Source organism: Mytilus edulis, chromosome 3, assembly GCF_963676685.1.
Source record: "Mytilus edulis chromosome 3, xbMytEdul2.2, whole genome shotgun sequence".
Classification (NCBI taxonomy): Eukaryota; Metazoa; Mollusca; class Bivalvia; order Mytilida; family Mytilidae; genus Mytilus; species Mytilus edulis.
The window spans coordinates 80592839-80613976 of record NC_092346.1 but is presented as its reverse complement, the minus strand read 5'-3'; the positions used below and the strand labels follow the sequence as shown (position 1 = coordinate 80613976).

Here is a 21138-nt window from a genome sequence, read left to right as displayed (position 1 = left end):
GCTGGATGAAACTTTATGAAAATGTTCTCCAGTATGCCAAGATGTCAAGACAATATTTGGATAGTTCAAAATGGCCGCCGTTGTCATGGAAACTAGGGCCCAGTTTTGCATTGACCCTATGGAAAAATGCATAAAATCAGCATTTTCTCAGAGATTAGTGCACCAAAGTAAATGAAACTGTATTGATATATAACATGACATGTGGCAATGAGACGTACGCTTTTAGAATTTTGGAATTATCTACTGTAACCATGGTTGCAGCACAAATGTTCAAAATTTCCAAAAAAAATTAAGTGCTGCAAACTGGATGAAACTTTACAGGAATAGTGACTGACATGTGCGGAGTTCCATTTTGAAGTTGGAATTTCCAAAATGGCCGCCGTAACCATGGAAACAGCAAAAATATCAAAATTTTCAAAATGCTTCAAACTTAATGAAATTTTGCAAAAATGATGACTTGCATGTATAGATGCACTCTTTGACTTTGAAATTTTCAAAATGGCTGCCGCTCGCCTGGCAATAGGGGGACGAGGGTGCCATCCGTTATTGCTAGCAATTACAAATCTAGTTATGTCACCCGATCGACAATGTCGGGTGACATATTGCTTTTCCTCCGTTTCTTTGTTATTATTATTCTTATTCTTCCAATGATTTTTGTCCGGCAGATTTTTTGAAGGCAATGGAACCAATCTTAGTGATAGTCAACTATAATGAGGAACACAAAATTTCGGGTTGCAGTAGGTCATAGGACCATTAAAAATGGCTGCCGTTACCATGGAAACGGAAAAATTGTGAAAAATTCCACTTTTTGGTTTTAGGGAATTATTTGGAGATGCTTTAACTTAGAATCATTATATTTTGATACAATGTAGGTGCCCACTATATACTTGTTTTGGATGATTTTTGGCATTCATTGGAACTACTATGTTGCCATGGATACTACACCAAAAATTTCCAAAATATCAAAATGCTCCAAATTTAATGAAACTTCACAGTAACGATGAGCAACATTGGTAGATGTGTAAGTTGGCGTTGGAATTTCGAAAATGTCTTGTGTTACCATGGAAACAAGGCAAAACAGGTCAAAATGGTCCAAAAAACACCTAAAAGTGGCATTTACTTTCTTAATATGGTAGGTCAAATTCATTGAAACTCTGATGGTATGTTCCCTCCCATGTACCAATGTAGTATCTGCCATTAGAAATTTGGAATGGTCTGTGTTACCATAGAAACCAGCCAAAATGTCAAAAATTTCAAAAACTTCAAAATGCTCCAAAATTTATGAAACTTAATATATTTGTTGACTGTCAAGTCTGCATGAGACTTTTGAAGTTGGAATGTCCAAAATGGCCACCGTTGCCATGGAAACTGCAGAAATGTCAAATATTTTCAAAATGCTCCAAACTTAATGAAACTTAATATTATTGTTTACTGGCAGGTATAGATGAGACTTTTGACTTTGGAATTTTCAAAATGGCTGCCGTTGCCATGGAAACAGCAGAAATGTGAAACTTTTGACAATGCTGTTATTGTATTGAAAATTTACAGAAAGATATATCGCAATTCATAGATCTGCATTCACTGTTAAGTTGTTTTAAAATGGGTGCCGCTTAGTGGCAATGAGGGGAAGGGTGACATCCGCTATTGCTTGCAATGGCAAATCTAGTTATGTCACCCGATCGACAATGTCGGGTGACATATTGCTTTTCCTCTGTTTCTTTACTATTATTATTATTATTCTTCCAATGATTTTGTCCGGCAGTTTTCTTGGAGACAATGGAACCAATCTTAATGATAGTTGACTATAATGAGGAACACAAAATTCCGGGTTGCAGTAGGTCATAAGACCATTAAAAATGGCTGCCGTTACCATGGAAACGGAACAAATTTGAAAAATTAAATTTTTGGGTTTTGGTGAATAATTTGGAGATGCTTTAACTCAGAATCATTATATTTTGATACAATGTAGGTGCCGACTATATACTTCTTTTTGATGATTTTTGGCATTCATTGGAACTACTATGTTGCCATGGATACTACACCAAAAATTTCAAAAATATCAAAATGCTCCAAATTTTTTGAAACTTTAGCATAACGATGAGCAACTTTGGTAGATGTGGAATTTGGCGTTGGAATTTCGAAAATGTCTTGTGTTACCATGGAAACAAGGCAAAAATGGTCAAAACGCTTTAAAACCTTAAAAAGTGTCATTTACTTCCTTAAAATGGTAGGTCAAATCCATTGAAACTCTTATTGTATGTTCCCTCCCATGTACCAATGGAGTATCTGCCATTAGAAATTTGGAATGGTCTGTGTTACCATAGAAACCAGCAAAAATGTCAAAAATTTCAAAATGCTCAAAAAGTAATGAAACTTAATATGATTGTTGACTGTCAAGTCTGCATGAGACTTTTGAAGTTGGAATTTCCAAAATGGCCACCGTTGCCATGGAAACTGCAGAAATGTCAAATATTTTCAAAATGCTCCAAACTTAATCAAACTTAATATTATTGTCAACTGGCATGTATAGATGAGACTTTTGACTTTGGAATTTTCAAAATGGCTGCCGTTGCCATGGAAACAGAAGAAAAGTGAAACTTCTGACAATGCTCTAAATGTACTGAAAATTTACAGAAAGATATATCCCAATTAAAATAGATCTGCATTCACTGTTTGATTATTTTAAAATGGCTGCCGCTTAGTGGCAATGGGGGAAGGGTGACATCCGCTATTGCTTGCAATGGCAATTCTAGTTATTTTTATTTTTCTTCCACACATTTTGTCCGCGCGAGTTCTCAGAATTGAACGGACCAATGTTTATGGAACTCAACTATAATGAAGAACCCCACTTGAAGTTGTGCACCTTGCTATGGAATGGTAAAAGATGGCCGCCGTTTCCATGGAAACAGCACGAATGCGAAAAAAATCAAAGTGGTTCAAACTGGAAGAAACTCCACAGGAATGTTCACTGGCATGTGCTGATTTCCAGTTTGACTTTGGAATTTTCAAAATGGCTGCCGTTACCATGGAAACAGCTAAAATATCAAAAAATCTAACTCTTTCGTTATAACATCCAACTGGATGAAACTTTATGAAAATGTTCTCCAGTATGCCAAGATGTCAAGACAATATATGGATAGTTCAAAATGGCCGCCGTTGTCATGGAAACTGGGGCCAAGTTTTGCATTGACCCTATGGAAAAATGCATAAAATCAGCATTTTCTCAGAGAGTAGTGCACCAAAGTCAATGAAACTGTATTGATATATAACATGACATGTGGCACTGAGATGTACGCTTTTAGAATTTTGGAATTATCTACTGTAACCATGGTTGCAGCACAAATGTTCAAAATTTCCAAAAAAAATTAAGTGTTGCAAACTGGACGAAACTTTACAGGAATAGTGACTGACATGTGCGGAGTTGCATTTTGAAGTTGGAATTTCCAAAATGGCCGCCGTAACCATGGAAACAGCAAAATTGTCCAAAATTTCAAAATGCTTCAAACTTAATGAAATTTTGCAAAAATGATAACTTGCAAGGGTAGATGCCTTCTTTGACTTTGGAATTTCCAAAAATGGCTGCTGCTCGCCTGGCAATGGGGGACGAGGGTGCCATCCGTTATTGCTAGCAATTACAAATCTAGTTATTATTATTATTATACTTCCACCTATTTTGTCCGGCATGTTTTTTGGAGTGAAATGGAATCAATCTTAATGATAGTTCACTATAAGGTGGAACAAAAAATTTCGGGGTGCAGGTGGGTCTAAGACCATAAAAAATGGCTGCCGTTTCCATGGAAACAGAATAATTGTGAAAAATTCCAGTTTTTGGTTTTGGTGAATAATTTGGAGATTCTTAAACTCAGAATCATCATATTTTGATACAATGTAGGTGCCAGCCATATACTGGTTTTGGATGATTTTGACAATCATTGGAACTACTATGTTGCCATGGAAACTGCACCAAAAATTTCAAAAACATCAAAATGCTCCAAATTTTTTGAAACTTCATGGTAACGATGAGCAACATTAGTAGATGTGGAATTTGGCGTTGGAATTTCCAAAATGTCTGCCGTCACCATGGAAACAGAGCATAAGTGTCAAAATGCTCTAAAAACTTCAGGGTTTGGTGAATAATTTTGATATGCTTGAACTTGAAATCAACAAATTTTTACACAATATAGTTATCCACTATATACATGTTTTGATTGATTTTGACAATCATTGGAACTACTCTGTTACCATGGATACACGATCAAATATCTCAAAAATTTCAAAATGCTCCAAAATTGATGAAACTTAATATGATAGTTGACTGGCAAGTCTGGATGAGACTTTTGACTTTGGAATTTCCAAAATGGCCACCGTTGCCATGGAAACTGGAAAAATGTCAAAAATTTCTCAAAATGCTTTGAACTTAATGAAACTTGATATTATTGTTAACTGGCAAGTACAGATGAGACTTTTGACTTTGAAATTTTCAAAATGGCTGCCGTTGCCATGGAAACAGCAGAAATGTGATTTTTTTTAAAATGCTCTGAATGTACTAAAAATTTACAGAAAGATGTATTGCCATGAATATATGTGCATTCACTGTTAAATCATTTTGATATGGCTGCCGGTTAGTGGCAATAGGGGAAGGGTGACATCCGCTATTGCTTGCAATGGCAATTCTAGTTATGTCACCCGATCGACAATGTCGGGTGACATATTGCTTTTCCTCTGTTTCTTTTTCTGTATTATTATTATTATACTTCCACCTAATTTTGTCCGCCCGCTTTCTCAGATCCAAAAGTACCAATCCGAATGATGGTGCACTATAACAAGGAACCCTGACTCCCCAGAGTCTGTGCAAAATTGGAACTAAAAAATGGCTGCCATCACCATGGAAACGGAAAAATGGTGAAAAAATAAAATTTTGGAGTTCCTTGAATTATTTGAGAATGCTTAAGCTTAAAATCTTTAGATTTTAATACACTGTAGGTGCCCACTATATACAGGTTTTGGATGATTTTGGCACATTTTGGAACTGCTATGTTGCCATGGAAACTACACCAAAAATTTCAAAAATATGGAAATGCTCCAATTTTTTTGAAACTTTAGCATAACGATGAGCAACTTTGGTAGATGTGGAATTTGGCGTTGGAATTTCCAAAATGTCTGCCGTTTCCATGGAAACAATGCAAAAAGGTCAAAATGCTCCAAAAACTTCCGGGTTTGGTGAATAACTTTGGTATGCTTGAACTTAAAATCATCAAATTTTTATGCAATATAGTTGTCCACTATATACAGGTTTTGAATGATTTTGATAATCATTGGAACTACTATGTTACCATGGATACAGGAGCAAAAATTTCAGAATGCTTCAAAATTGATGAAACTTGATATGATTGTTAACTGTCAAGTCTAGATATGACTTTTGAAGTTGGAATTTCCAAAATGGCCACGGTTGCCATGGAAACTGCAAAAATGTCAAAAATTCTCAAAATGGGTTTAACTTAATGAAATTTGATATTATTGGTAACTGACAAGTTAAGATGAGACTTTTGACTTTGAAATTTTCAAAATGGCTGCCGTTGCCATGGAAACGGTATAAATGTGAAATACTTTAAAATGCTCTGAATATACTGAACATTTACAAAAAGATGAATAGCCATGCATATTTGTGCATTTACTGTTAAACAAGTTTGAAATGGCTGCCGCTTAGTGGCAATAGGGGGAAGGGTGACATCCGCTATTGCTTGCAATGGCAATTCTAGTTATTATGTCACCCGATCGACAATGTCGGGTGACATATTGCTTTTCCTCTGTTTCTTTTTCTGTATTATTATTATTATTATACTTCCACCTAATTTTGTCCGCCCTCTTTCTCAGAGCCAAAAGTACCAATCTGAATGATGGTGCACTATAACAAGGAACCCTGACTCCCCAGAGTCTGTGCAACTTTGGAACTTAAAAATGGCTGCCATCACCATGGAAACGGAAAAATGGTGAAAAAATATAATTTTCGAGTTCCTTGAATTATTTGAGAATGCTTAAGCTTAAAATCTTTAGATTTTAATACAATGTAGGTGCCCACTATATACTGGTTTTGGATGATTTTGGCACATTTTGGAACTGCTATGTTGCCATGGAAACTACACCAAAAATTTCAAAAATATGGAAATGCTCCAATTTTTTTGAAACTTTAGCATAACGATGAGCAACTTTGGTAGAGGTGAAATTTGGCGTTGGAATTTCCAAAATGTCTGCCGTTTCCATGGAAACAATGCAAAAAGGTCAAAATGCTCCAAAAACTTCCGGGTTTGGTGAATAACTTTGGTATGCTTGAACTTAAAATCATCAAATTTTTATGCAATATAGTTGTCCACTATATACAGGTTTTGAATGATTTTGATAATCATTGGAACTACTATGTTACCATGGATACAGGAGCAAAAATTTCAGAATGCTTCAAAATTGATGAAACTTGATATGATTGTTAACTGTCAAGTCTAGATATGACTTTTGAAGTTGGAATTTCCAAAATGGCCACGGTTGCCATGGAAACTGCAAAAATGTCAAAAATTCTCAAAATGGTTTTAACTTAATGAAATTTGATATTATTGGTAACTGACAAGTTAAGATGAGACTTTTGACTTTGAAATTTTCAAAATGGCTGCCGTTGCCATGGAAACGGTATAAATGTGAAATACTTAAAAATGCTCTGAATATACTGAAAATTTACAAAAAGATGAATAGCCATGCATATTTGTGCATTTACTGTTAAACAAGTTTGAAATGGCTGCCGCTTAGTGGCAATAGGGGGAAGGGTGACATCCGCTATTGCTTGCAATGGCAATTCTAGTTATGTCACCCGATCGACAATGTCGGGTGACATATTGCTATTCCTCTGTTTCTTTTTCACTATTATTATTAGCTCACCTGGCCTAAAAGGCCATGTGAGCTTTTCTCATCACTTGGCGTCCGTCGTCGTCGTCGTCGACGTCGTCGTCGTCGACGTCGTCGTCGTCGTTAACAATTTTTCAAACATCTTCTCCTCTGAAACTACTGAATGGATTTGAATGAAACTTAACATGATTGTTCCTTAGTATATCCTGCACAAAATGTGCGCTTCGATTTTTGATCCGTCAAAAAACATGGCCGCCGTTACTTAAAATAGAACATAGGGGTCAAATGCAGTTTTTGGCTTATATCTCAAAAACGAAAGCATTTAGAGCAAATCTGACATGGGGTAAAAATGTTCATTAGGTCAAGATCTATCAGCCCTGAAATTTTCAGATGAATCAAACAAACCATTGTTGGGTTGCTGCCACTTAATTGGTAATTTTAAGGAAATTTTGCAGTTTTTGGTCATTATCTTGAATATTATTATAGATAAAGATAAACTGTAAACAGCAAAAAAGATCAGCAAAGTAAGATCTACAAATAAGTTAATATGACCAAAATTGTCAATTGACCCCTTAAGGGGTTATTGTCCTTTAATGACAATTTTTCACAATTTGTTCATCATATTGCTAACTTTAAAAAATCTTCTCCTCTGAAACTACTGAATGGATTTGGTTAAAACTTAGCATGGTTGTTCCTTAGATTATCCTGCACAAAGTGTGTGCTTTGATTTTTGATCCGTCAAAAAACATGGCCGCCGTTACTTAAAATAGAACATAGGGGTCAAATGCAGTTTTTGGCTTATATCTCAAAAACGAAAGCATTAAGAGCAAATCTGACATGGAGTAAAAATGTTCATTAGGTCAATATCTATCAGCCCTGAAATTTTCAGATGAATCAAACATCCAATTGTTGGGTTGCTGCCACTTAATTGGTAATTTTAAGGAAATTTTGCAGTTTTTGGTCATTATCTTGAATATTATTATAGATAAAGATAAACTGTAAACAGCAAATATGATCAGCAAAGTAAGATCTACAAATAAGTCAATTTGACCAAAATTGTCAATTGACCTCTTTAGGAGTTATTGCCCTTTAAAGACTTTTTTCACAATTTGTTCATCATGTTGACTTACTTTAAAAAATCTTCTCTTATGAAACTGCTGTATCAATTTCAGCCAAACTTAGGCTAAATGAGTTTCAGAGTTTCAGAGTATCTAGTATAAATTTTATATTTCATTTCCTTGTATGTCAAGAAACATAGCTCCTATGGCTAAAATAGAACATAGGAGAAAATGATTTTTTTTTGCTTTTGAAGAAAATAGGACGATTCAAAGAACATTTAAATAAATTGAAAAGCCAAAATAATCATTGATGAGAGATTAAACCAAAAAAATTCAGGTGAGCGATTCAGGCTCTTGAGAGCCTCTTGTTATTATTATTATTATTATTCTTCCACCTAGTTTTGTCCGGCAGTTTTCTCAGAGCCAAAGGAACCAATCTGAATGATGGTGCACTATAACAAGGAACCCTGACTTTCCAGTTGCAGTGCAACTTTGGAACTAAAAAATGGCTGCCATCACCATGGAAACCGAAAAATAATGGAAAATTCCAGTTTTTGGTTTTGATGAATTATTTGGAAATGCTTTAACTTTGAATCATTATATTTTGATACAATGTAGGTGCCGGGCATATACTGGTTTTGGATGATTTTGGCAATCATTGGAACTGCTATGTTGCCATGGATACTACACCAAAAATTTCAAAAATATGGAAATGCTCCAAATGTTATAAAACTTCACAGTAATGATGAGCAACATTGGTAAATGTGGAATTTGGTGTTGCAATTTCGAAAATGTCTGCCGTTACCATGGAAACAATGCAAAACAGGTCAAAATGGTCTAAAAACCTTCAAGTGGCATTTACTTTCTTAAAGTGGTAGGTCAAATTGATTGAAACTTTGATGGTATGGTCCCTCCCATGTACCAATGTGGTATATGCCATTCAATTTTGGGAACGGTCTCTGTTGCCATAGGAACCATCCCAAATGTCAAAAATTTCAAAAATTTCAAAATGCTCTAAAATTGATGAAACTTAATAGGATTGTACACTGACAAGTCTGAATGAGACTTTTCAAGTTGGAATTTCCAAAATGGCCACCGTTGCCATGGAAACTGCGGAAATGTCAAATATTTTCAAAATGCTCCAAACTTTATGAAACTTAATATTATTGTTAACTTGCTTGTATAGATGAGACTTTTGACTTCGGAATTTTCAAAATGGCTGCCGTTGCCATGGAAACAGCAAAAATGTGAAATTTTCTAAAATGCTCTCAATGTACTGAAAATTTACAGAATGATGTACTGCAATGCATATATGTGCATTCACTGTTAAACAATTTTGAAATGGCTGCCGCTTAGTGGCCATTGGGGGAAGGGTGACATCCGCTATTGCTTGCAATGGCAATTCTAGTTATTATTATTTTTCTTCCACCTAATTTTGTCCGCCCGCTTTCTCAGAGCCAAAGGAACCAATCTGAATGATGGTGCACTATAACAAGGAACCCTGACTTTCCTGTTGCTTTTTAATATTGGCACTAAAAAAATGGCTGCCATCACCATGGAAACTGAAAAATGGTGAAAATATATAATTTTAGAGTTAGGTGAATTGTTTGAGAATGCTTAACCTTAAAATCTTTAGATTTTAATACAAAGTAGGTGCCCACTATATACTGCTTTGGGATGATTTTGGCAATCATTGGAACTGCTATGTTGCCATGGATACTACACCAAAAATTTCCAAAATATGGAAATGCTCCAAATTTTATGAAACTTCACAGTAACGATGAGCAACATTGTAAATTGTGGAATTTGGCGTTGGAATTTTGAAAATGTCTGCCGTTACCATGGAAACAATGCAAAACAGGTCAAAATGGTCCAAAAACCTTAAAGTGGCATTAACTTTCTTAATATGGTAGGTCAAATGGATCGAAACTTTGATGGTATGGTCCCTCCCATGTACCAATGTGGTATATGCCATTAGATTTTGGGAATGGTCTCTGTTGCCATAGGAACCAATCAAAATGTCAAAAATTTCAAAAGTTTCAAAATGCTCCAAAATTGATGAAACTTCATATGATTGTAGACTGGCAAGTCTGGATGAGACTTTTGAAGTTGGAATTTCTAAGATGGCTACCGTTGCCATGGAAACTGGAAAATTTGTCAAATATTTTCAAAATGCTCCAAACTTAATGAAACTTAATATTATTGTAAAATGGCATGTATAGATGAGACTTTTGACTTTGAAAATTTCAAAATGGCTGCCGTTGCCATGGAAACAGCAAAAATGTCATGTTTTTAAAAATGATCTAAATGTACTGAAAATTTACAGAAAAATGCATAGCCATGCAAATATGTGCATTCACTGTTAAAAGTTTTTGAAATGGCTGCCGCTTAGTGGCAATTGGGGGGAAGGGTGACATCCGCTATTGCTTGCAATGGCAATTCTAGTTATTATTATTCTTCCAACTATTTTGTCCGCCACTTTTCTCGCAGCCAATGGAACCAATCTTAATGATAGTTAAGCATAATAGGGAACACAAAATTGCGGGTTGCAGTAGGGTCTAAGACCATAAAAAATGGCTGCCGTTTCCATGGAAACGGAACAATTGTGAAAAATTCCACTTTTTGTTTTTTTGGAATAATTTGGAGATGCTTAAACTCAGAATCATCATATTTTGATACAATGAAGGTGCCACCCATATACTGGTTTTGGATGATTTTTGGCAATCATTGGAACTACTATGTTGCCATGGAAACTACACCAAAAATTTCAAAAATATGAAAATGCTCCAAATTTTTTGAAACTTTACCATAACGATGAGCAACTTTGGTAGATGTGGAATTTGGCGTTGGAATTTCTAAAATGTCCGCCGTTACCATGGAAACAGTGCATAAGTGTCAAAATGCTCTAAAAACCTCAGGGTTCGGTAAATAATTTTGGTATGCTAGAACTTGAAATCATCAAATTTTTACACAATATAGTTTTCCACTATATACAGCTTTTGAATGATTTTGACAATCATTGGAACTCTTCTGTTACCATGGATACAGGACCAAATATTTCCAAAATTTCAAAATGCTCCTAAATTGATCAAACTTAATATGATTGTTGACTGGCAAGTCTGGATGAGACTTTTGACTTTGGAATTTCCAAAATGGCCACCGTTGCCATGGAAACTCCAAAAAAGTCAAAAATTCTCTAAATGCTTTGAACTTAATGAAACTTGATATTATTGTTAACTGCCAAGTACAGATGAGACTTTTGACTTCAAAATTTTCAAAATGGCTGCCGTTGCCATGGAAACAGCAGAATTGTGAATTTTTTTAAAATGCTCTGAATGTACTGAAAATTTACAGAAAGATGTATTGCCATAAATATATGTGCATTCACTGTTAAACCATTTTGAAATGGCTGCCGCTTAGTGGCAATAGGGGAAGGGTGACATCCGCTATTGCTTGCAATGGCAATTCTAGTTATGGCACCCTCAACGGAGTTGGGGTGACATATTGTTATTCTACGTTTCTTTTTTTTCTTTTTTTTATTATTTTTCTTCCACTATTTTTGTCCGGAGCAGTTCTCAGAATAGAATGGACCAAAGTTGATGGAACTATGGTATAATGTTGACCACCATGCGAAGTTGTCCCTCTGACTTTGGAATGGTCAAGATGGCCAACGTTACCATGGAAACAGCAAAAATGCGAAAAACATCAAAATGTTCCAAAGTGGAAAAAACTTCACAGGAATGGTAACTGGCATGTGCTGATTTACAGTTTGACTTCGGAATTTTCAAAATGGCCGCCGTTACCATGGAAACTGCAAAAATGTCAAAAATTTCTAAAAGCTCCAAAATTTATGAAACTTTTAAAAATGTTAATTTGCAAGTTTAGATGCACTCTTTGACTGAGGAATTTTCAAAATGGCTGCCGTTACCCTGGCAATGGGGAAAGGGTGCCATCCGTTATTGCTAGCAATTACAAATCTAGTTTTTATTATTCTTCTTCAACACTTTTTGTCCACACAGTTTCTCGGAATTGTATGGACCAATGTTGATGGAACTATACCATAATGTGGACCAGCATATGAAGTTGTGCACCTGACCTTGGAATGGTCAAGATGGCTGCCGTTTCCATGGAAACTGCAAAAATCCGAAAATATTCAAAGTGTTCCAAACTGGAAGAAACTCCACAGGAATGATAACTGGCATGAGATGATTTGCAGTTTGACTTTGGAATTTCCAAAATGGCTGCCGTTACCATGGAAACAGCTCAAATATCAAAAATTCTAACTCTTTCATTATAACATCCAGCTGGATGAAACTTTATGAAAATGTGACCCAGTATGCAAAGATGTCAAAACAATATTTGGATAGTTCAAAATGGCCGCCGTTGTCATGGAAACTGGGGCCAAGTTTTGCATTGACCCTATGGAAAAATGCATAAAATCAGCATTTTCTCAGAGAGTGGTGCACCAAACAAAATGAAACTGTATTGATATATAACATGACATGTGGCAATGAGATGTCTGCTTTTAGAATTTTGGAATTATCTACTGTAACCATGGTTGCAGCACAAATGTTCAAAATTTCCAAAAAAAATAAAGTGCTGCAAACTGGATGAAACTTTACAGGAATAGTCACTGGCATGTGCGGAGTTGCATTTTGAAGTTGGAATTTCCAAAATGGCCGCCGTAACCATGGAAACAGCAAAATTCTCCAAAATTTCAAAAAGGTCCAAACTTAATGAAATTTTGCACAAATGATAACTTGCAGGTGTAGATGCACTCTTTGACTTTGGAATTTCCAAAATGGCTGCCGCTCGCCTGGCAATGGGGGGACGAGGGTGCCATCCGTTATTGCTAGCAATTACAAATCTAGTTTTAATTGTTTTTGTTCAACAGGTAACCAGTATAATTTTAATTGTTTTAAAGCAGTTCAATGTTATAGTTAAAGTTAATCTTTTGCTCCATTAATCAGTCAAACAAGCAAGTGTGAAAAGAACAAACGGAAAGGACTCATCATAATTTAAATAAAACAATATTTTTTTCAGGAAAAATCAGCCTTGAAAAAGTTAGATAATATTAAAAAGGATCATGAAAAACGAATAGAACAGTTACAAAAGGTCCAGGATACTGATATAAACAAAGGAAGACTGATTGAGATGAATCTAGGTCTGGTGAGTAGAGACAAATACAAAGAGTTGTTGATGATATTAAAACATGTAAAATGGATTAATGACAATTACAGATAATAAGAAGTTGTGAAATTACTCAATTTCTCATGATATCAAAAACCACAGAGGCTCAAGATAAGATGATATTCATGAAATAAAATGTATTTTTGTTGGATCTCTCTTGTTGATTAGAGTAAGCAAATTGTTTTTCCATGAAAAGTTTCATTGGGCCAAATAAGTATTGACAATAACCATATATGGTAACTCTCTTGCTATATTATTACTAATCATGTTCTTATATCAATTTAAAGGTTGATCAAGCTATACTTATTGTAAGAAGTGCTTTAGCAAACCAGATTGACTGGGCAGAAATTCAGAGACTTGTAAAAGAAGCCCAACAACAAGGTGACCCAGTAGCACAATGTATAAAATCACTAAAGCTTGATACCAACCATATATCAGTGGTACTCAAGTATGTATTGTTGATTTTTTATTCTTCAGTCTCTCTTATAAATAATGAATATATATTGTATTGTAATTTTAACTAAAACATTGAATAAGAAGTTTGTTTTGTGAAAATTATGAATACACTTAAGTTTGGACTTGGATATCTATCGTAGAATATAAATGAGTGTTTTAAATAAATAAAAGGATCACATTGTTCACATGACTGAAAACCTCTCATGTGTATCTGAGTACTGTGAATTCATTTATTTTTTCGTAGGTACCAATTTACGTGAGTTACGGAAAACTTACGTGTTCATGGATATTTTATTTCGTGGTTTTGCAGAAGTTGGCATACAAGCCATTAAAATATTCTAATGCAATTATTTTGTATCAATGGTTCTGATTGGATGACAGTTAGCGTACAATTTTCTATCTCCTTGTCTGTAACTAAAGAGCCGACATTTTGAATTGCTGAATGTATTGACATGTAATTTTTACAATAATAAGCCAAAAATTCACATGTTGCTCCTAAAAATCTTCTTTTTATCAAATTTTATTACATTCTGAAGCGGCACAGAAGCCAGAAAACGCCCGATGCTTTGTTTGTTGAATCATACCTATGACTTCACCTGGTGTAGGGACAAAAGATAACATCTTTTCGCGAAATTTTCTCTAATGAAGATTTTACACTGATATAATGATTGATATTTAATTATGAACTTGTTTTGCATTAGAATAGAGATAACTGTATTGTATTTGAAGCTTTGCGGACGTCCTTCGGTAGTTTTTCTGTCGCAAATACCCGTTTACCTGTCTCCGCTACGCGTCGCCAGGTAAACTAAATTTGCAACAGTAAAACTACAGATGGACGTCCTTAAAGCTTCAAATACAATACAGTTAGTTATCACTTAATTGACTATTCCTTGAAAATTTAATTTCATTTTTTATCTGAACCAACAAAATCCACTAAAAATGTCATTAAACGAATAATAATAAATCAACAGTACACAGTATTCTAAAAAAAATATATTTTAACTTACCTGAAAGGTCTTATATTTATATCTTAAAAAGATTACTTTGAATGATTTTACTTATTTCATGCTATAAACACTTTCTCTTGATTGAAAAACACATGTAAAAACTGTACCTCTCATTAAATTTGTGTGGAATAATTTTACTTATATATGTTATCATTGAATCTTTATTATAGAGACCCCTACTTTGAAAGTGATGATGAAGACCTGAATGAAGACATTTTACGTCCAATGAACATAGACATAGACCTGTCACTAAGTGCTTATGCTAACTCCAGAAAGTAAGTTTGTTCCCTTAGTTACCATTGGTCACCATATTTGTTTTGCCAAACAGAAAAGATTAGACTATGTCAATGGTTATTTGAGACCAGCTAATGGGACTTTGTCTGTAGGTAATTATATCAATTCTTGAAAGTATATCTTTTCCATAGTACAGCTAACGCAGTGTAATGCATAAAGAATATTGATTAATAATTTGTATTGGCATTGTGTTGTTTACTCTTAAAATTACTTTTATGCAGGTTTTTTGATATGAAGAAGTTAGCAGCTAAAAAAGAACAGAAGACAATTGAGGCCTCTGGCATGGTAGGTAAATGAAGAAAAAACAATTTAAACTGTATATATCCATGTTGAATACAATTTGAAAAGTTCTTCAGAACTTATTCTTTGATAAAGGTTGGTATTAATACAGATTATTTTGTTATTTGTGTCATTTGGTTGCTGTCTCATTGAAGTATACCCCACAGTATCTTTATATATCTGTTCATGAGTTTTTATTGTGGTATGCTTAGTTTGACTGTCGTCTTATTTTTCAATCAATGTTATCAAGTTTTACCTCTGATTTCGTTAAACGAGTGCTAAAGTAGAAAATCTGTTTAGTTTTGCAAATACATATAAGATGTATCAGTTCTTATTCTCAAATTTATCAAAATAATATCAACTATGTTGTAATATCTTTCCTATATTAAGAAGATGTGATTCATCAAAATGGTGAATTCTGAGCAGACTAAACTGTTTGTACTAACAACTAAAAAAGCAGAATTTTTCAAATGTTTAACTTTATTTTCACAGGCGTTAAAGTCAGCAGAGAGGAAAACAAAGGAGACCTTGAAAGAAGTTGCCATGGCAGCAACTATCAACAAAACAAGGAAGACATATTGGTAATTGTGGTTTATCTTATGCCTTTAAAATCTTTTCATTTGTAAAAATGGTTAAAAAAATGAAAATTTACAGTATGTTTTTTATGCCCCTCCGTTATCCTAGTCCATTCATGTGTCTACGAGGGTGGTAAAGGGGGGGGGGTGCTTGCACGAAAAAAACGTGAAATAAGACATAATTTCACGTTGAACGTGAAATAATTTCTGTAATGAACGTTGCACGAAAAAATAAATACTTTTATTTGAATCTTTGGTGACTGAGTCACTGTCTTCTTGTATATATTAACTCTTTGTTTTACTTGATATTCCCGATTTAGTATACACATTTATGACATAATTGGTTTACGGCTTTTAAAAAAGTATTTCTTGACGATCCCTGCCAAGTGTTTGAATTTTATTTGAAAAATACCAGCACGCAAAATAAGACTTTAAAAATCACGATGCACGTAAAATTAAATAAGCAGAACACGTTAAACGAGGCACCCGTCTTGCACGACTGAACGTCAAATAAAAAAGTGAAAACACGTTGAACGTGAAATAAAAAACGGCGATCACGTTGCACGAAAATAACCCTTTTCCACCCTCGTCTACGTCTGTACGTCCCAAAATTGGTTTCCATTCTCTAACTTAAATTACCTCAACCAAATGTTATGGAACTTATACACAATGCTTATTACCACAAAACACAAATCAAGTTTGAATTTCAGTGAAGTCACTATTACCATTCTAGAGTTATGCCTCTTTACAAATAAAGAATTTGCTGATTTTTTTTGTTTGCCTAACTCTAGTTATCCTCAACCAAACTTTCCCAAGATGTTTGTAGCAAAATAATATGCATATTGACACAACTAATTTGCAGATGGTTACTTTATAATTTTTAGGTTTGAGAAGTTTTTATGGTTTATAACCTCTGAAAACTTCTTGTGTGTTGGAGGTCGTGACCAACAACAGAATGAAATGATAGTGAAGAAATATCTTAGGCCAGGTATGTGAATAATCTCTTGTTTTATTATTGTGGAGAAATATCTTAGGCCAGGTATGTGAATAATCTCTTGTTTTACTATTGTGAAGAAATATCTTAGGCCAGGTATGTGAATAATCTCTTGTTTTACTATTGTGAAGAAATATCTTAGGCCAGGTATGTGAATAATCTCTTGTTTTACTATTGTGAAGAAATATCTTAGGCCAGGTATGTGAATAATCTCTTGTTTTACTATTGTGAAGAAATATCTTAGGCCAGGTATGTGAATAATCTCTTGTTTTACTATTGTGAAGAAATATCTTAGGCCAGGTATGTGAATAATCTCTTGTTTAACTATTGTGAAGAAATATCTTAGGCCAGGTATGTGAATAATCTCTTGTTTAACTATTGTGAAGAAATATCTTAGGCCAGGTTTGTGCATAATCTCTTGTTTTACTATTGTGAAGAAATATCTTAGGCCAGGTATGTGAATAATCTCTTGTTTTACTATTGTGAAGAAATATCTTAGGCCAGGTATGTGAATAATCTCTTGTTTTACTATTGTGAAGAAATATCTTAGGCCAGGTATGTGAATAATCTCTTGTTTTACTATTGTGAAGAAATATCTTAGGCCAGGTATGTGCATAATCTCTTGTTTTACTATTGTGAAGAAATATCTTAGGCCAGGTATGTGAATAATCTCCTGTTTTACTATAATGTGAAGAAATATCTTAGGCCAGGTATGTGAATAATCTCTTGTTTTACTATTGTGAAGAACTATCTTAGGCCAGGTATGTGAATAACCTCTTGTTTTACTATTGTGAAGAAATATCTTAGGCCAGGTATGTGAATAATCTCTTGTTTTACTATTGTGAAGAAATATCTTAGGCCAGGTATGTGAATAATCTCTTGTTTTACGATTGTGAAGAAATATCTTAGGCCAGGTATGTGAATAATCTCTTGTTTTACTATTGTGAAGAAATATCTTAGGCCAGGTATGTGAATAATCTCTTGTTTTACTATTGTGAAGAAATATCTTAGGCCAGGTATGTGAATAATCTCTTGTTTTACTATTGTGAAGAAATATCTTAGGCCAGGTATGTGCATAATCTCTTGTTTTACTATAATGTGAAGAAATATCTTAGGCCAGGTATGTGAATAATCTCTTGTTTTACTATAATGTGAAGAAATATCTTAGGCCAGGTATGTGAATAATCTCTTGTTTTACTATTGTGAAGAAATATCTTAGGCCAGGTATGTGAATAATCTCTTGTTTTACTATTGTGAAGAAATATCTTAGGCCAGGTGTATGCATAATCTCTTGTTTTACTATTGTGAAGAAATATCTTAGGCCAGGTATGTGCATAATCTCTTGTTTTACTATAATGTGAAGAAATATCTTAGGCCAGGTATGTGAATAATCTCTTGTTTTACTATAATGTGAAGAAATATCTTAGGCCAGGTATGTGAATAATCTCTTGTTTTACTATTGTGAAGAAATATCTTAGGCCAGGTATGTGAATAATCTCTTGTTTTACTATTGTGAAGAAATATCTTAGGCCAGGTATGTGCATAATCTCTTGTTTTACTATTGTGAAGAAATATCTTAGGCCAGGTATGTGCATAATCTCTTGTTTTACTATTGTGAAGAAATATCTTAGGCCAGGTATGTGCATAATCTCTTGTTTTACTATAATGTGAAGAAATATCTTAGGCCAGGTATGTGAATAATCTCTTGTTTTACTATTGTGAAGAAATATCTTAGGCCAGGTATGTGAATAATCTCTTGTTTTACTATTGTGAAGAAATATCTTAGGCCAGATGTGTACATAATCTCTTGTTTTACTATTGGGAAGAAATATCTTAGGCCAGATGTGTACATAATCTCTTGTTTTACTATTGTGAAGAAATATCTTAGGCCAGGTATGTGAATAATCTCTTGTTTTACTATTGTGAAGAAATATCTTAGGCCAGGTATGTGAATAATCTCTTGTTTTACTATTGTGAAGAAATATCTTAGGCCAGATGTGTACATAATCTCTTGTTTTACTATTGTGAAGAAATATCTTAGGCCAGGTATGTGCATAATCTCTTGTTTTACTATTGTGAAGAAATATCTTAGGCCAGGTATGTGCATAATCTCTTGTTTTACTATTGTGAAGAAATATCTTAGGCCAGGTATGTGCATACCTGTGTAGTGGGTTATTTTAAAGTGTGCACCACATTTTTTATGTTATTTCGAATAGACAGAAAAAATATAACAGTCATTTCTTATTATTTAATTCTTAATTCCATTTTAAACCGGAGTAAACCATGAAGAAACATTGATGAAGCCGTAGTCACATGACAAAATTATGTCTTTGAGCTCATAAACAAAACTACGTCAGCCAATCAGAAGACGTGTTACACTCAAAATTAAATTATTAGAGTATATAAAAAAGAAGATGTGGTATGATTGCCAATGAGGCAACTATCCACAAAAGACCAAAATGAAACAGAAATTAACAACTATAGGTCACCGTACGGCCTTCAGCAATGATTAAAGCCCATACCAGAGTATGTATATTATAATGTCAAATTTCTATCTACAGGTGATTTATATGTGCATGCTGATCTTCATGGAGCTTCCAGTATTGTCATAAAGAACCATACCAGTAAGTCGTTTTGGCCATGGAAAATACTGGTTCTCATCATTAAAGTTCTCAAAAATTTGACATGTGGGCTGGTATTATGTTTTAGTATTAAATAATTTTGTTGACATTGACACTGTATATACTATTCTGTTGAAGGAATTGGAAAATACTAAAGGGAAATAATTTTGGCAAAACTGTGTCAATGTTGGGAAAGGCAAACAAGACCAGATAATTTTACATAGAAAACTAAAACTGAACAACACTAACCTAACAAAAATTAAGTGTGTATGTTGGTTTTTTTTATGCCCCACCATAGCGAAAGTGGCATTAAGTTTTACCCTTGTCCTTCTGTATGTTCGTTCCCGACAATGGTTTCTGTTCTCCAACTTTAGTTACGAATCTTATACTCAATACTGAATACCACAAAACAAAGATCAAGTTTGAATTTCAGTTGAGTCACTTGTACTCTTCTATTGTTATTCCCCTTTACTAATGGACAACATATGTGTTCTATGGACAAATTTCCCATTTATCTATATATAGTAAGTGACAATCAGATAGATATGTTGTTATTTTTCCCAAAATAATGCATGTAACCCGCCCTGTCAACCATTTGATAAATATATCAATGGATATACACCACCATAGTGCTATAGTAAAAGTTGGAATGCAATTATGTCCTTTAAAATTTATGTGAATGTAAGATGAAATGTAATATTCTAATAAAAAAAAAATACTGGAAAAAAGTAGACACCAGCCTAAAGTATGGAAACCAAAATATATATAAAGATGGAGATAAATAAAGCATTAAGTATAAATGATAAGAAATTTGGAGAATATATGAATAAATTTAAATAAAATATTACTTTTTAGTGTATTCATGTCTTTTAGATACATGGCATGATTTAAAATGAAGTTTCATAAAAAAAAAATTGAAAGTATCATTTAGTATCATATCTGTTATAATTTATTAGGTGAACCAATACCTCCTAAGTCATTGAATGAAGCGGGTGCTATGGCCATATGTAATAGTGCAGCATGGGATGCTAAGGTTGTGACTAGTGCATGGTGGGTATACCATGATCAGGTATCTAAGACAGCACCATCAGGAGAGTACCTAACAACAGGAAGCTTTATGATCAGGGGTAAGTTGTACAATGAAGTAACATCAGATTTTTATTCCATACAGAATATGTTTGACTTTTAAATATTCTCTGATAGTACTCTTGTCACTGTTTGACATTTCCTTTTCACTATTCACAAATCTAAAATCTTTGAATTGTTTTTACACGACTGCAAACAAATTTTGCGTTCACATATTGGTATCATGTCGTTGTGTTCAGCATTGTCAGAAGACACTTAATTTCTGGACAATAACTTTAGTTTAAGTAAATGGATCTCTGTGAAATTTGAACACAAGGTTTGAAACCACTTAAGGAAGGTTAGGATTTATTTTTAGGGTTATGGTCCCAACAGTTTAGGAACAAGTGGCCCAAAAAGGGATCAAAATAAGTATTTTTCTAGTTTCAAGACAATAACTTGTGTGTAAGTGTATGGATCTTTTTGAAATTGTACCACAAGGGTTCCATACCAAAAAAGGAAGATTGATATTGATTTTGGGGGTTATGGCCATAAATTAGGAGTCAAAAACAATACTTTTCTAATACTTTGTATAAATTGCTTATTTCTTGACCAATTTCAATGGGGTTTTATTCTTGAATTCTTGGGGTTCTTTAATATGCAGAATCTAACCCTGTATTAAGTTTTTTTTAAATTGGTCCATATCCGATC

General features: G+C 34.0%; 1 protein-coding gene across 2 annotated transcripts in view; it reads left to right on the top strand.

The window, feature by feature from the left end:
* LOC139514505 (ribosome quality control complex subunit NEMF-like) overlaps positions 1-21138 on the top strand; it is a 63386-nt gene that overhangs the window by 28125 nt on the left and 14123 nt on the right. For both annotated transcript variants that reach the window (XM_071303852.1, XM_071303853.1), the window contains exons 13-20: positions 12993-13118; positions 13427-13587; positions 14773-14877; positions 15118-15181; positions 15668-15756; positions 16635-16738; positions 19306-19368; positions 20322-20492. In XM_071303852.1, coding sequence (XP_071159953.1) covers positions 12993-13118; positions 13427-13587; positions 14773-14877; positions 15118-15181; positions 15668-15756; positions 16635-16738; positions 19306-19368; positions 20322-20492 — 883 coding nt within the window. The remainder of the gene's footprint in view (positions 1-12992; positions 13119-13426; positions 13588-14772; positions 14878-15117; positions 15182-15667; positions 15757-16634; positions 16739-19305; positions 19369-20321; positions 20493-21138) is intronic.